Here is a 16,664-nt window from a genome sequence, read left to right as displayed (position 1 = left end):
ATTTTGAGACCTTCTGAACACAGCCCTGTCTGTTCTTTAGTTTAAAATACAATAATAGAACAGAGGAGCAAGGATACTAAATTTACAAATTCCTGTACTGCTAATCAATGGGAGAACAATTCATAAATAAGCTTTGACCTTAAAACTTTAATGGATTTCAAATTTCTGTTCTCCTTTTTCTCAATACCTGTTTTACCTTCTTTCTCTTTGTTTCTTTCACTTTTGTGTTGCTTCCACTTTTTTATTCTGGGGCAGCTAATTGTCAGCTGCATTGTATTTTACAACAGAACTGGTATTGATCACAGACACAATTTCAGTGAATTTCAACACAATCAATGCATTTCAATGAGATATAATGCTTCAGTGAAATGCAGTACGATCACTGAATCAAAGGGGAAATAAAATCAATTATGAGAAATTTGAACATTCATACCATATTTATAGACTCGTGCCTTTTACTTGTGAATACTATCCCCTAGCAGATAAATACTGACAAGACGTGTATTTTGCAGTAGTAGTAGCTTTGATATAATGACTTCCGTGGTATCTATTTTTTCTTTTTGTCCTTCAGAAATGGGTGAATAGAGAAATATCCAATTTCGACTACCTTATTCAGCTGAACACAATGGCAGGACGAACTTACAACGACCTTGCTCAATATCCTGTGGTAATTTAAAAAAATTAATTTTTTAGTTTTAGCTGAGGGAGTGCACTTTTCCTGTTTTTAAAAGAAGGATCTTTAATCTGTTTGATCTTTGACTTTACTTTTTTCAGTTCCCCTGGATTTTACGAGATTATACTTCAGAAGAACTGGACCTGAATAATCCAGCAGTCTTTAGGGATCTGTCCAAACCCATAGGGGTGGTAAATGAGAAGAATGCTAAGGCTGTGAAAGAGAAGTATGTATCTGAAAGCTTATATTTCTGTCTTTTCTGAGACTCGAGGCTAATAATATGTGTAAATAAATAAAGTGTTGACACTAAAATTTTTAAAAGCTAGTTTTATAACATCACAGATGGTTTTGCAAAGATTGTTGATTCTTGGTTCCTGCTGCATTCAGATTAGTTAGCTTATACAGCACTGAAAGGACAATTTACTGTTGTTTCTCAGATGTGGAGATGAGAAACAGTATGTAGAGATGCTCAATTTAATGGTCCAGCAGTTTGAAGAGACATACTGTGTCCTATATCTGTTTCAAGATGAGGAATGTGAAATCCTACTGATGAGTTGAGCTGTCTGTGCTGAAAGGTAGCACTGATCCCTAGATCTGTGCCTCCTGTTCTTTCTTTTTTTTGAGCATAGATTATTATCTTTGAAATAAAATATAACTCAGTCACTTCCAGCAACTCCTCTGTAGGTAGGAGTGACAAGTACTTACATCCACACATCAGTGTAGCTATCCTTCCTTTTTGCTAGTGTGAGGAGTGAGTGCTGTCATACCAGATTGCATTTGCCAGGCTGCTTGCAAAACCATCTTTTTTCAGAAAACTTTGAACACAGAGCATTTTCTTTGAATGATGAGGGTCTATCCCTGACTGTAATGAAACTAGTCTCCTAGCAGTATGTTTAGCTGTAATTTCTCTTTCTGGCCTTGTGATTTAAAGAATATATCAGCCAGATGGTGGCACAGTGCTGTAGAGAGTTTGCCAGTAGAAAAGGAAAATAGGCATGAGTGTTAAATAAATCTCTTCTCTGCATCCTGAGACAATCACACATGCTTGTTTTTTTTTTTTTTTTAATCTTGCAGGAAACTCTCTCAAGTCCTTTTTCAGTAATAAATATTCAGCCTTATTCATGTGTTTCTGTTTTTTTTTTTTTTTGGTTGTTTTATCTCTTATGTACAGTCATGCTAAATCAAGCTTGTCTTGCCCTTTATCCAGTTTCTGATGGCTGATAGCAAATGCCGAGGGAAGAGTATAAGAATGAGTATGAAAAGGGTGATCCATCATCTCATGTACATTTCTGTCTTTCTGTAGTCTTTTGCTTGGGGACTCTGAGACAGAATTTGAATTCTCATGTTTAATAGAACGTGATGTATTTTTATCTTACAAATTCCTGTGATCATTTCTTTTGAATCCTTTCCTCCAATAGGTACAATCCATGTGTATATCAGCTGTAGTGCTCAATTCTATTTATGGTTATAAATATTTTCTTTATTGTTTTTTTTTTTTTTTTCAGATACGAGAATTTTGAGGATCCCCTTGGGATGATTGACAAATTTCACTATGGAACACATTACTCAAATGCTGCTGGTGTTATGCATTACCTCATTCGGGTAGAACCTTTCACAACACTTCATATCCAACTTCAAAGTGGAAGGTATACTGTGAGCATGTAAACAGCACCTGTATTTTCTTCCTTATTTTACCAAGAGGATGAATGGCCTGATCTGAGTTCTCTGACCCCCCGCAGGTTTGACTGTGCTGATCGACAGTTCCACTCTATTCCTGCTACCTGGCAGGCACTCATGGATAACCCCAATGATGTCAAGGAACTTATCCCAGAGTTCTTCTACTTCCCAGAGTTCCTGGAGAATCAAAATGGTAAATAGATTGCTCAGAATATTCTGCATAGAACTCTCTTCTTGTATTCTTCTGAAAAGAAATACAAGCAGTTATGAATGCTGTGGAACACTCATTATTTAAGTTTTATAATGTATTTGTGTAAATTACTTCAGTCATCACACTGGCTTCAAACTGTTTAGTGAGACACCAGTTGCATTAGGCAGCAGCCTGAACGTTGTTTAAAACTTAAGATTGGGATCTTAAGGATGGCTAAAATAGTGTTGTCTGCCTAATGTAAAAGATCAGAAGTACTCATTAGGGTATTTAAAAATGAGAAAGTTAACAAAAGAGTTCATACTGAGCAGATAGTGGAAGTTAGTGGAGATTAATTAGTATTTGTTTTATTGGTTTTGTTGCGTGATAGTCTGGACATCTTCAAAAGTGAGGTCTCATACTTGTTCCAGGCAATTGGTGTATTTGCTGCTTTTTATTGTTACCTACCAATGCAATGTTAAGTCACTTGATTTTAGAGCTATGTAAGATTCCAATACCCATCAGAAGAAGGATGTGTGCATGTGGAGAATAAGCTGTTTCAGTAACATGTAATGTTGACTAGAAAGACAACATTGCATTCTAGTATAGGACTCCTAGCTATTTTTTTCCTCACATTTAGTGCATAGGAGAATTGTTCTCCCTACTAGATGATTTAAAAATAGATTTGTGTGTTTATGCTGCTGATAATTTTGTCTGGTAGCTACAGTCTACTGGAGTTCTAAGTTATAAAAATTTGAAACACCTAAGTCATGCTTTCAAAAGTTATTTAAATATTTAGAGTTATTCTAATGAAAGCTGGTGGGATTTAAGGCTTAAAAGCCTTGATTCTGCAATAACTTAAACCTCTAAGTAACTTCATAGCTGTGAACAAATACTCTCTTTTAAATATTTTGGACTCTTAATCCTGGTAAAATAAAGCAAGTGCAGATATGTTTAAAGTTAGGTGTGAAAATGATTAGTGTTACTTTTGAGATTGGCACTGCAGCTTTTAAATCATTTGAGTGCTTTGGTTAACTTACGTTTCACTTAACATTTTAAAGATTCATAGCAGAACTTAGTCTCCTACATCAGTAGTAGGGTTATTGTAGATTTATATAAAGAATTTTTCAATATCCTTCCCATGCATTGAGAAAGAACCCTTTTAATCTCTATAAAGAAATAGAGATTTATTTATTTATTTATTTATTTATTTTTAAGTATTTTGTAGTAACAAAATTCTCCAAATTATTCATTAGGTTTTAACTTGGGTCAGCTTCAAATATCCAAAGAAGTGGTAAATGATGTTGTTCTCCCCAAATGGGCCCACTCTCCAGAAGACTTCATTTGTAAACATAGGAAGGCTCTGGTAAGATGATGGTTATGCATCTGAAATAATGATAAAGAAAGTATATCTGCACATTGTCACTGTGGCTCAAATATAAAATACTTGGACTACGTTTGAACTGGAGTTGGTGTTGAATTTGATGCTACAAGTATCACTAGAATTTTCACTTTAAAGTCCTGTTCATGTAAATAAAATGCTTGAAAGGAAGGAAAAAAATAAAGCCTGAGGATGCTAATGATTTGGGAGTTTGCTGCCTGAGGAGATAAAATGCAGAATTAGGTGTTTTTGGGTGACAGGGCTTTGACATCTTAGATGTGCTGCTTTGCTGTATTAAAGTTCCATCTTACATGGCAGTTAGTGCACTTAATGCATATATATATTCTAATGCTTCTGCTCTATATGTTAGTATATACCTAGTTTGTAAATACTCTTAGTTTAGGAATTAAATCTTTTTCACAGAAAATAGTAAATACTTCAAGAAGGGAGCAGACTTTTCACATTACAAGAGTGGTTTTTTTCTTCCAGGAATCTGAGTATGTTTCTGCTCATCTTCATGAATGGATAGATTTGATTTTTGGCTACAAGCAGAGGGGACCAGCTGCAGTGGAAGCACTCAATGTGTTCTATTATTGTACTTATGAAGGTACAAAGCAGTATGCTTTTCTGTCATTGTCATCAGAATTGTGGGGTTTCAGTATAAGCTACAGAGGACTTGATTTGTGATCATGCCACATAGTAGCATATGGTAAAGCAAGAGAATTATGGCTGAAATGTGGCAGCATAACTTATAATTTGTTATCAGACACCTAGAATATTTGATGCTTTGATCAGAAGTTGTGAACCTAAAATGTTAATAAAGGTTTTAAAAGAGGGGACTATTTCAAGTGCTTGTGTTTTGTTTCTAAATGTGATGGGGACTTTTTGTTGTTGTTGTTAGCTCTTCGTTCGCTTGACTAAAAACATTTGTGTGAAGGGGTTTCTCATGGATTGGGGTCAAGGAAAAATGTATAAATAAATAATAAATACGTTGAAGACGCAGTCTATTAATACCAAAATTGAGTTTTGGGTGGCTTTTGTGCGCAGTGTACTGCATACATGAAGTATATTAAATCCATGTGGCAAGACAAAGCCCTGCAACTCTTGCACTGGCAGATATACTTAGAACTCCACATGCAGAGTAGAGTTTTCAGATTGTATTTTATGTGGAGGCATTGTTTGGAGGCTTTCTTGGGGGGAAGGCTGAGAATGCTGCAATTAATTTGTTTTGTTACATTTGTTTGCCATGTCTTTGCTCAATATATTGTTTAGTTTATGTTTCTTTTTTTCTACCCTTCATCTTTCTTGTTGTGATCCAGGGGCTGTGGATTTGGATGCTTTAACAGACGAAAAAGAAAGGAAAGCTTTAGAAGGAATGATAAACAATTTTGGGCAGACTCCCTGTCAGCTGTTAAAGGTAATGCTGTTTGTTCCTTCTCAGTCAGATCTTTGAGGTTAAATCCAACTGAATTACAAAGGACTTGTAAAAGATAATGGTTTGTAATTTTAAGAAAGTTAAGTCTTTGCCACATCAACATGTATAAGGGTCACATTGACGGAAATTTAGCATAGCATTTTCACAGAAATTAGTATTCTTTCAGGAAGTGAATTAGGTGCTTGTCTGTTTTCCTGTTGATTGTCAATAAGATTCTGAGTACCATGTATGACTTGAAGAATTGGTAGATTTCTCTAATTTGATTGTCTAATTTGATACTCCTTCAAATGTCTTCTAGGAGCCCCATCCTCAAAGGCTGTCGGCAGAAGAGGTAGTGCAAAAACTAACTAGAAGTGATACCTCTACTCTGAATCTCTTCCAGCACCTCACTGAACTGAAGTCATTCTTCATAGAGGTAGACACATTATTCAAGATTGTCTAAAGTCTAATCTGAAACTTGTGATCTACTTGAAACAAAAAGCAGTAACCTAGATGAAAACAAACTTACTTCCTGTTTGAAGGAAATATTTTTAAATACAATTTTTGTCTGCCTTTTTAGTTAGCTTTGTAAAAGTTGATATATTTGTATCTGCTGGCACCTTGTTTAAGTATTGAGTTAGCCAGCACTCCATGAAAACTAAGAACAACACTGGTGATATCTGGAGGCTCACTGAGTTTGGTAGCTAAATTCACTGATTTGGGACAGAGCCAGGGTTTAAGCTCTGGTATTTGTTATGCTCTATACCTGTATGAACTGAGCATGTGTATCATGTCCAAGAGTACGTTACGGGTCTGGTATTGATTCCAGAGGCTTTGGGTCTTACTCTTTACAGGTTCTATATTTGTCCCTCAGCTCTTGTTTATAATTAGACCAAAATCATGTCATTTCTCTTAGGGAATCAGTGATGGTGTCCCCATTGTCAAAGCTGTTGTCCCCAGGAATCAGTCACGTTCCTTTATGTCCCAGGGAAGCCCAGAGATCTTGGTGAGTTACACGTGTTAATATTAAACTTGGAGACTGACAGCAGTCAAAACAAATAGGTGCGTTTTTTTATACAAAGTTTTTTTTTTTTTTTTTTCATACAAAGTTTGTAGAGAAATACTTTCTAACTGTTCCTGTTGAAATGTGTTCCTTTACCTATGATGAACATCAGCTATCAGTTAAAACTTGGTCTTCTGGAGAAGTCAGACAGATTTGTTGAATGGCATTTAAGTGCTTATGAGACATGAGAGTAAGTAGTGGTGAGGTGTATTGTAAGTTGTCTACCTGATCCACTTCCATAATAGCAATCAATCTCCTAATGTAAAGCAGTCCGGCTTTAAAACAACAGGGTTAGTTATTAATGACACCATTACATTTATCATTATTTTCCAATCCATATCTTAAACTGTGCCATGTCTGGCATGTGCACACTCCAAAGGCTTATACTGTTCCTAAAATTAAACTTCACACTGCCTAATACAGGCTCTGATACTATGGCATATGTCCAAATGATGAAAGGAGGGTAGTGTTGGCATATTTATGTCTATATGCATGGTCTGCATAATGGCCCCTGTGCAATAATATCTGTGTTTTTTAGGAAATAATACTTTCTGATGTTCATATTTTGTAGGTCAAATTCATTGTCCTGGCTTCATGTAGTATGTTTGTCGCTTGGAATCTGAAAACATCTAAAATTCTCATTGTATTTTTTCTAAATATATGATGAAAATAATCTTGAATATTTCAACTTCTTCCTTGCTTTCTCAGAAACAGAGCTGTAGTACAAATTTTTTTTAAAACTACCTATTTTAATATGTTAACTATTACTGGTGACTATTTCAAAGAGAAGAAAAAACTTAAATGATAGAATCGTAATTAAATGTTTGGGGTTGGAGGGCATTGGTTGGTTGTTTTTGTCTTTTTCTTCTTACAAATCAGCTTTCTTTGACCTGTCTACAACATGCAGTATTTTTACTTGGTAATAAGTACCACATGTGGATTATAATCTTTGCAAAGGAAAGTAGATTTGCTTTTTTGATCCTTCCTTGTTGAAGCTACTTATCTGAGCTGGACTTTGTTTTAATGTGCAAGGGTGTGGGGTGTTCCTTTTTTTTTTTTCTTAGTGGTGAACTCTCAAGAAGTCTGTGCTTTTTTGTTTTTTGTTTTTTTTTTCCTGATGTAAGCTCCAATATCAGAAAATAAGTCTCTGGGTTTCACCGATTTTAATTCTATGAAACTTTTTCAGGTAACAGCAAGTCTGAATTGCATTATTGGAACCCATGGTTGGCTACCTTATGATAAAAACATCTCCAACTATTTTACATTCATCAGAGATACCACAGTGACAAATCCCAAGTAAGCAAATGGTGGCGATAGGTACAGATGAATGCATCTGTGGTAACAAAATACAGTAATTGTCTGATAATCAATGGACTATACTGTTTTCATTGGCCAAGTTTTCAGCTAAGAATATATCTTCTAATGTTCAACAATACTAATGTTCGAGTAAAAAGTCCTCTAAGTAGCATTTCAGGGTTCTCAATTCTTAGAGCTATTTCTAATTCTATTTTTTCTAGTTACCATATCATAAAAACTCATCTTGAAATCTGAGATGAATATTCTTTGCACATTCTTAAACTGTAGTGAAAGCACGGCACTTTTGTATTTGATTTTTGAGAAAATTCTTTTTTTCTTTAATATTCCAATATTTGCTATGGACATGAGTTATCTGTACAGAATTAAATGACTGAAAAGATGTAAGGTGAAATCTGGTTTCCACTGATGGCAGTGACAGTTTTGCCATGGATATCGGGGGGCAAAATTTCACCTTTATTTATGTATAACTTCTTCTAAAGATAGAACTTATTACTTTTGAAGGATATAAGAGGTGCAAGATAACTTGATTTGAACTGAGTTTAATTTCAACTGCTCATCATTTGCCTACAGAACACAGCGCACCATGAGTGGTCCTTTTGCACCTGGGCTGGAGATCACCTCTAAGTTGTTTGCAGTATCGCATGATGCAAAACTTCTCTTTAGTGGAGGACACTGGGACAATAGCATCAGAGTGACATCTCTTACAAAAGGAAAGCTGATCGGACAGCACATTAGGCACATGGGTTAGTACCTCTATAGTGAAATAAAAGGTTTTATGTTGGAAAATAGGAGATTTTTTTTCTCAGGAGTAGTCAGGCATTGGAACAGGTTGCCCAGAGAGGTGATGGAGTCACTGTCCCTGAGGGTGTTTAAGGAAAGGTTGGATGTGTTGCGTAGGGACGTGGTTTAGTGAGTAATATTGGTGGTAGGGGGACGGTTGGACCAGGTGTTCTTTGAGGTCTTTTCCAACCTTAATGTTTCTACGATTCTATGTATTGCACCGTGACTTTTGTCCTTCTTGATCAAATTATACTCAGTGCACCTGGGCTGGTAGGCATAGTGGTCATAAAAGAATGGCAATGTAACAACAGAGGAATACTTAAACTGTAATTATACACATATATTTGAGTATGGCTTTTTAGTAATTGTAGTGATGGTTTAATATAGTTTCAAAATAAGACTTCCTTTTTTAGGTAACGAACATGTTTAAATCATGCTGGTACATCTGGTTGTGTAATGGTGTCATTGGTTGATACAATCTCATCAGTCCTTATTGCAGCAGAATGCTTCATGCTGGCTGTAAAAGAGGATACATTGTTGACATCTTGTGTGCTTTTTGTCAAATTGTGGAGAAATTAGTCTTAAACTATATCAACTTCTTGTTATCCTTTCTTTGTCTAGATATTGTGACCTGCTTGGCAATAGATTACTGTGGAATCCATTTAATTTCAGGCTCCAGAGATACTACCTGTATCATATGGCAAATAGTTCAGCAGGTATGTTGTTTAGGCATACTCTGAGAAGCTGTTTCTGCATGCTTCTTTTGTTTCATTGTTTTGCTGTGATGGTTTATTGATTTCCTTTCTGCCAGCTTTGCAGGGAAAAATAGCCCATAAAACCTGATTAACTTAGTAATTTTGTTAGTCCCATTATCTTCTATGTTTGAAATATTTACTACATACATGAGTTACTATATAGCTAAAGTACAGTAACGCTGATCGTTCTTTGAGGTTACTTTGCTCTATTTAAAGGCACTATCAAAGATTTCACAGGTTATTTTCAGGATAGGCTAATATCATCCCTATTGTACAGACAGAAGAATGGGAGAACAGAAACACTGCTTGAGACTACAGGAATTAGAACAAAGGCTAAAGCAATGCTTATAGTTAGGGATTTTTACATTTCTAGGCTGCTGTTAACTGTAATAGTTGCATTTTAACATTGTATTTTCTCTGTGGGAAGTACTGATGCATGGTAACCAGGAGTTAGCAAAGATATCACTAATATGTTACATGAATTTACATAGGCATTTTAGAATTCTTTGATATTGTTTTCACCCTGTGAAAGAGGTTGTGTGATGCATGTGTGTGCTTACACTCAGTGTGAGGTATCTCTATTGTTATGCATTTTAAAAGTTCATTTCTGCTGCTTCATGCAAGTACAAATAGCATTAATTGCAGAATGGGCCTGTTACATGTTATGGACAGGACATTTGGTCATGTCACCATGTTCTTACCACTGAACCTAAAGTTAGCACATTAAACCATATGTGGTACATAACTGTGTTTAGTGGATGCATGCTGTGAAAAGTTAGCTGTCTTTTATGATGAGAGTATTTATAGTTTTTTTTCAAGACATATTCTGTACTTTGTACAAAATAGTGCATCATCAAAAAGGCAAGACCTAAGTGCTTAAAACAGATTTATTTTTTTTTTTTCCTCAAGACAGAATAAGTGTTAGAAACTTCATAGTTTATCTTTTCAGAGTGAGTTGAATGATGAGTCCTTCTCTGGAGATGATTACCGTTTAGAATTGTTTTGCTTTAGTATTTTTAATTACTTTTTTATTTAGTGGATATAAGTGATGTTTTATGTATTGTAAATTCTTCTCATGAGAGTTTTATCTTGGTCTTTACAAAGTGACAGTAATGTTCTGCAGACTGCAACTTCTGTTCTACTTCTCTGCCCTGTATTGTCTCTTCTTTCCCAGCTCTTTAATCTGACACTTGTTCTGCATTTCCTGTATGCTTCAGGATTTCAGGACTTGGTTGGCAGATTTCTAACACACAAACTAGACTGGAGAGTTCTCTGCAGAACTCCTTTTCTGTAAGCACAGATCTTGCCTCAGAACTGGTCTGAGAATGTCTTTATATGCTGAGAGTATGCTTACTGGAACAAAAGTATTAAATTGTTTTGACATCCTGCAGTCATGTGAGCAGTTAGCTTACTATTTTTAATGGGCATTATTGCAAGATTTCTATTTTATATCATACTAGCAGCAGTCACTTAGAAGTATTATTTACTTGCTTTTCCCCTAGAAAATAGAACAGTTACTTTCATTTTTAAGCAAAAAAATAGCTAATCTCAAGGAATATGAAACCTATGAAGGCAGTGCTTAATTCTGTGGTAAGCTGTAAGAATTGAATAAGCCCAGACACATGGACAAAGAAAAAATAGGTGGATGGACAAATGACTCCTGTTAGGACTGCTTGCTGTGGTAGTTGCACACACAGTCATCTAAATAGCTAGAAAGAAATCAACTAAGTAATTCTGTCGTTCACATCCACATAGTACCTGTATGTGCATTCATTCCTTGATTTCAGTAAATAAGACTGCTGACATAAAAGAATAAATTGAAATTGGAATGGGTGAGTTGTGCTTTTGGTTTTGGCCTATGTCAAATATACATATCGCACAACTAATGCTGAAGATACCAGAAACTTATTTTTGTTTGTCCTTCAGCTGCAAGAGAATGTGTCATTGCACTTTTTGTTACTCTCAGGGAGGAGTGCCTGTCGGCCTGGCACCTAAGCCATTACAGATCCTTTATGGGCACACTGATGAAGTTACGAGTGTTGGCATCAGCACTGAACTGGACATGGCAGTGTCAGGATCCAAGGTAAGAATTTTAATACTTTTCCCTTCTTTGCCATTTCTTCGATAAAATGGTAGAGCACGTTTGAAGAATAATACCAAAAATGTGACTATTTCACATTGTTTTTTCTTCAGCCTTGCACATCAAGAACATATGTGCCATCTCCCTTGCTGCCTACTTAAATCAATCTGTCTCAAACAGTGCTCTACACAGCATAGGCCTCAGCTACCCATGTTGTGCTAGTTTGTACAGATGAGCTTTTAAGTGTATGGACTTATTTGGAGAACTTAACCTTCTCACAGAAACAATTCTGTGACAGCTACTTCCCTGATTGCTTAACTTTGAAGGCTCTTTGCAGCTTACTCAAGCTCTGCATTTCTGTACTGCACTGTCAGGCTTCTGAACTCTGTAATGCACATAATGCCCAGTCATAAATGTGGCCTCTAAAACGGCTGATTTGTTGTCTATCCTGCCCCCTTGCTCTGTTTGCATTTGTTTTTACATATGCCTATAGTACATGGCCTTGAGGGGGAAGGATTCCTCATGCAGGGTTCCTAAAGCTCAGAAGTCCTAATCTCCAGTTAAGATTTTAAGTACTTTAAAAATAATTCATTTCTATTTAAATACTCATTGTATCTGTTACGGTAACTTACTTCAGAGGTTGTTGCCAAAAACTTATCTAAATTTGGTCTCTGCAGGATGGGACAGTTATTATGCGCACTATTCGGAAAGGTCAATACATGAGAACTTTGCGACCACCTTGTGAGAGTTCCCTCCTGCTGACTGTTCCCAATCTGGCTGTGTCCTGGGAAGGCCATATAGTTGTTCACACCAGCATAGAAGGAAAGACCACTCTTAAGGTACTTAGCTTCATGGAATACCTCTGTTTCTTTTGCTGAAGGTTTTAATCATAAATGTGCATGATTTTACCCTCATTATTTCCTTAAAAAATGAGGCTTTTTTGATCATGACATGTTTTTTGTTTGTTTGTTTGTTTTAAGTTTTGCTAGCCAATTTTAGTGTAATTTGATGATAAGGTAAATCACAGACATACTGTGCTCCTGTATGTTTCACAAGAATCTCCAAACACCTGCAAGGCAGATGCCCAGGCATGCACTAATTAATCATCCTGTGAGAGCTGTGTTGAAATGCAAAACTAGGAGTTTTGCAAGTTCCACTACTCACAAAAACAGAGGTTCATAAGGGGAGAAGTAAGTTGTAGATGCAAGATGCTCAGGGACTACACCAACGTTTCTTAGTTTTGGATTGGAGAGACACCTATAAGGTTTGCTATATAGCTTACTCTGTCTATTGAGTGGCTGTGTAGTTGTTCTAAGTGTAGAACTGTTATGATTTCTGTGAGAATGGGAATTTTCCTGTAAGACAAATTTATTGGATATAGGTATTCTAGCTGCATTGGGAAGACTGGGGAGAGATGAAACACCAAGGTGTTGCCAGGCTGGAAGAACTTCAGAAGGTCATGTTAGCCGTGTCTTCAATCCATCAAGAATTTGTTGCCTTGTCCAAGAAGTGCTTCCAGCTGTAGTTTGACAAAATAAACTTGTTTCCTTCTGCTTTTCAATTCAGGGTGAGGTGAGGGGGCTGAAGATAAGAGGGCTCTTTCCTTCTTCCTTAACAAAAAAACACCAAAAGACAAAAACACCTGTCCATTAAGTCCATGGATGTTTCCAGAAAATTTCGATTTGATTACATTGATAGGTAGGATGTTGTTATGTTACCTCAAGAGGTAATGAAAAGTAACTTCAAAACTTTCCATACAGGACCAGGTATACGTACATGTAAGACATGGGCTCAGTTCTCATATCACTCAACAAGCAAGCTGTTGTCAGCGATATTATCTGTAGGTTACTGCCCAAGTCGACTCTTATCAGTGAACTAAATATACAGATAATAAATTTTTAAGCCAACCAGTCCTCTGTGATATATTTATTTTTGATTTATTCAGGATAAGAATGCATTACATCTCTATTCTGTCAATGGAAAGCATCTGAGTTCTGAGACTCTGAAGGAAGAAGTGTCAGATATGTGTGTGACGGGAGAGTATATTGTGATGGGCAGCTTACAGGGATTTCTTTCCATACGGGATCTCTACAGGTAATGTGCAACCAATGAATTGATTGAGATGCAAATAGAGAGGTTCATTTAGAAATGGCTGTTGTAATATTGATTCTGCTTGGTGCTATAGGTGGTAGCAATTGCTTTTTTTCTGTGTTCCTGAAGAGGAAAAAAACAACAACAAAAAACACCTAAGGGGAACTAAGGTGGGAGAATGAAAAATGAGAAGTTGTACCAGTCTACTTTCCTCCCACACATATATCCCAACCGTAGACCTGTTGCTGACAAAACTTAGAAAGAGCTGTGTCTAATGCAGGCAACTTGTGGTTGTCCCCGTGTCTGGTTAGTCATTGGGAGCTCAGCAACAACTTGGTATCATGATCAAACCTTGTATAGTTCTGCACTGCTCTGTAGAGCTCCATTGGTTCTCAGAACGGGGAGTGATCTTTGTCACTTAGGCAGTTGTAGGACTAATGTTACTGATCTTCCAGTCAGAGTCTCTTAATTTTCTGACTTAACCTGCTGTGTCCCTTCTTATTATTGAAGCTGTATTCTGAGGTATGATTTGAGCTTTCTGTAAAAGTTCATAATAATCAGAATTGCAAACTGGATCTTTGAGAAACTCTTTTATAGCACGTCCTATGATCTGTGATCTCAACTGCAATGTGATTCTTTTCAATATGAAAAAAACATACATAATGTACTTTGTCTCTTGTTCATTTCAGCCTGAATCTGAGCATCTCCCCATTAGCCATGCGACTGCCAATTCATTGCATTTCTGTCACTAAAGAGTATAGCCACATCCTTGTTGGCTTGGAGGATGGCAAGTTGATTATCGTTGGTGTTGGCAAGCCAGCAGAGGTAAAACCCACCATCAAGAACTTTTTCTACCGAACAGTGGGAAGTTCACTTATTTCTGCTTTCCAGCTGAGCAAGAGGTCTCCTCTATGGCAGGGTAAATTTAAGAGCAAGTTTCAGTTTTCAGTGGGAAAGAAATAACTTTTGAGACTGCTGTACTGAAATTTCTTATAAAGAATCAAAGATATATAGGGATCGCAGATGGGAAGCTCAGCTGGACTAACTTGCAGACTTTATCACTGACATCTGAATAAGCAAAATCTTAGTAGCTATTCTCTTCTGTATGTGATAGTGTTGTCAGCCACTTTCTGATGAAACAATTTCCAGAAGAAAAATGGAAACTAAAGAGAGCAAGCTTATTTTATTTTTTTTATGGTTTCCATCAGATGTCCTTTAATATGCATTGACTGACATTGGGGAAAACAAATTACTTGCTGTTAAGAGTGTCTAATTGTAATGCGTAAAGAATTACTTGTGTAGGTTCCCCATATGCTCTGTGCTCCATATGGTGAATATAAACTTGTTGGTACTGCATATGCAATATCAAATACAGAGCATACATCTGTCAAATAGCTATGCCCATTTTTTCTTGTGCAAAACACAGGTTTTGCTCTAAGTACTTCTTGTCATAACTTTCAAAGTGCTTTAGTTAACTTAAACTTGCCTCTCTTTATAACTTGATTTCCATTGTGCTGCAGTGTATTTACTTGAAATTGTGGTAACCGCTCTTGCATGACCTTTAGTACATGCCAGAAGAGTTTGTCCCAGTTTTATAGTTGGGTTGTAAAAACAGAGCAGCTTTATTTATCAGTGTTTGAAAATGTTTTAGCTAGGAGATATGCTGTTTAATATTTTAAAAAGGCTTCATGGAATGGTAGTCTAATCTTGGTTGCAGCAAGTAGGGAGGGGAAGTTTCCACTGCCTTCCAGCTGGACAGTTTTTTCCTACTGTAGAGTTGATAAAGAGCTGCTTATGATGTTGTTAAACATATGTTTGTAAAAACAGCTTTAAAGTCACTTTCACTTCTGTTTCCTAATCCATAGAAAATATCTTTTGTAGGCTGAAATGTATGTATTTCATTAGACTGAAGGCTTTCAGCTCTCTCCTCTTCAGTTCTTAATCACATTTTTCTAACTGTGAAGAAGGTTTTGTTTCAAGGTCTGGATTCCTTTTGTGAATGTAGAGGTTTTCCAACAACTTTTTTTCCAGGATTTTCTGTTTATAACTCAGATGATCTGCAAGCTTAATATCCATGTAAATAGATTATATATATATTTATATACACACACACATATATGAGGAACAAAATTATGTCACAGATTTTCTAGTTTTCTATAATGGCATCAACCAATATACTTGCAAATTGTGTGGGGGAGGGGGGGGAGGGGTATTTATTTATTTATTTGTAGTTAGGAATTAGAAGAATTTTATCCTTATACAGAAGACACTTTAGTTTTGACTATTGATGGTGATACTGATCCATAGGGTTAAAAGGAAATAGCTTGTTTATTGTGCACAAAGTGAAATGCTGCTTGGTGTTAAGATTGGCCTTTAGTCTTTCTGCATCAACAGACAGCAGCCACTATGAAGTAAAGTATAATAAATGTTTTTGTGTTTTTAACAATCTCTTAGCTGTTTGGGATGTTGCAAAAGCCTGTGGGATTATCACCTGTAAGCAGCACTGTGCCTTTTCTACAACCTTGCTGCTGTGATGATACGGTTTTTAAGCAAGTTTAGCCATAGTACTAACTGTTGGGAATGGTTCTCAAGCTTGTACTGTTAAGGCATGCATCTTGTTTATTAAATTGCAAGGCATTTCATAACCTAATCAGCTGCCAGGTTAATTGCTACTAGCCAATCATAAGTTCTATACTTAATAAGTGAATTAAATGTTTCTTATAAATTGTTGTCAGATGGCAGATTCACCAGGTGCTGGATTTGATGGCTTCTGGTTGCTTGTTATCTATGTTTACTTACGGGATATTCAGTATGAATTATTTCTGGTTTAAATTTTACTCTGAGCACTTCACCCAGGATCTTTGGAAGCTGGTGTAAATTTGAAACCAGGAGATATCCTTTGTTTTTTCCTTCCTTCAATCTGTCATAACTGTCCTGTGATACTCCATCACTTGAAAGAAATATTCAAGGATCAGTTTTGGTGATCTTTTCCTTTTAAATTCTAGCAATTTTCTGTTTGAATTCTCTAAAATAAAGTGTCCTTTCTGCTAATTTGATTCATTTTTTTTGACATTAACCTCTTTTTTTTTCTTTCTTCCAATCAAAATATCTAAACTCAACACTGTTTCTAGGGTGTTAAAAGTTGGCTAAGTATTGAATATGCATTACTAGGCAATATCCCTTTAGCAGTTCGAAGTCAAAGACAACAGGGATTAGTGTTTTGTCTGTTGTTTGTTGTTGTTTGTT

At 36.2% G+C, this 16,664-nt stretch overlaps 1 protein-coding gene across 10 annotated transcripts in view; it reads left to right on the top strand.

The window, feature by feature from the left end:
- NBEAL1 (neurobeachin like 1) overlaps positions 1–16,664 on the top strand; it is an 88,047-nt gene that overhangs the window by 61,821 nt on the left and 9,562 nt on the right. For 6 of the 10 annotated variants that reach the window (XM_084524805.1, XM_084524804.1, XM_084524806.1 and 3 more), the window contains 16 exons: positions 572–667; positions 775–899; positions 2,179–2,319; positions 2,413–2,543; positions 3,794–3,903; positions 4,408–4,525; positions 5,238–5,335; positions 5,652–5,768; positions 6,249–6,338; positions 7,582–7,691; positions 8,283–8,455; positions 9,114–9,208; positions 11,214–11,330; positions 12,005–12,166; positions 13,273–13,421; positions 14,108–14,243. In XM_084524805.1, the coding sequence (XP_084380931.1) occupies positions 572–667; positions 775–899; positions 2,179–2,319; positions 2,413–2,543; positions 3,794–3,903; positions 4,408–4,525; positions 5,238–5,335; positions 5,652–5,768; positions 6,249–6,338; positions 7,582–7,691; positions 8,283–8,455; positions 9,114–9,208; positions 11,214–11,330; positions 12,005–12,166; positions 13,273–13,421; positions 14,108–14,243 (1,968 nt within the window). Of the gene's footprint in view, positions 1–571; positions 668–774; positions 900–2,178; positions 2,320–2,412; positions 2,544–3,793; positions 3,904–4,407; positions 4,526–5,237; positions 5,336–5,651; positions 5,769–6,248; positions 6,339–7,581; positions 7,692–8,282; positions 8,456–9,113; positions 9,209–11,173; positions 11,331–12,004; positions 12,167–13,272; positions 13,422–14,107; positions 16,475–16,664 lie in introns of those variants that run through there. The other 4 variants (XM_084524800.1, XM_084524802.1, XM_084524803.1 and 1 more) reach the window with 2 other exon arrangements.

The sequence above is a fragment of the Aythya ferina genome (genome assembly GCF_964211825.1).
Source record: "Aythya ferina genome assembly, chromosome: 6".
Taxonomy (NCBI): domain Eukaryota; kingdom Metazoa; phylum Chordata; class Aves; order Anseriformes; family Anatidae; genus Aythya; species Aythya ferina.
This window is presented reverse-complemented; position numbering and strand designations above follow the sequence as displayed.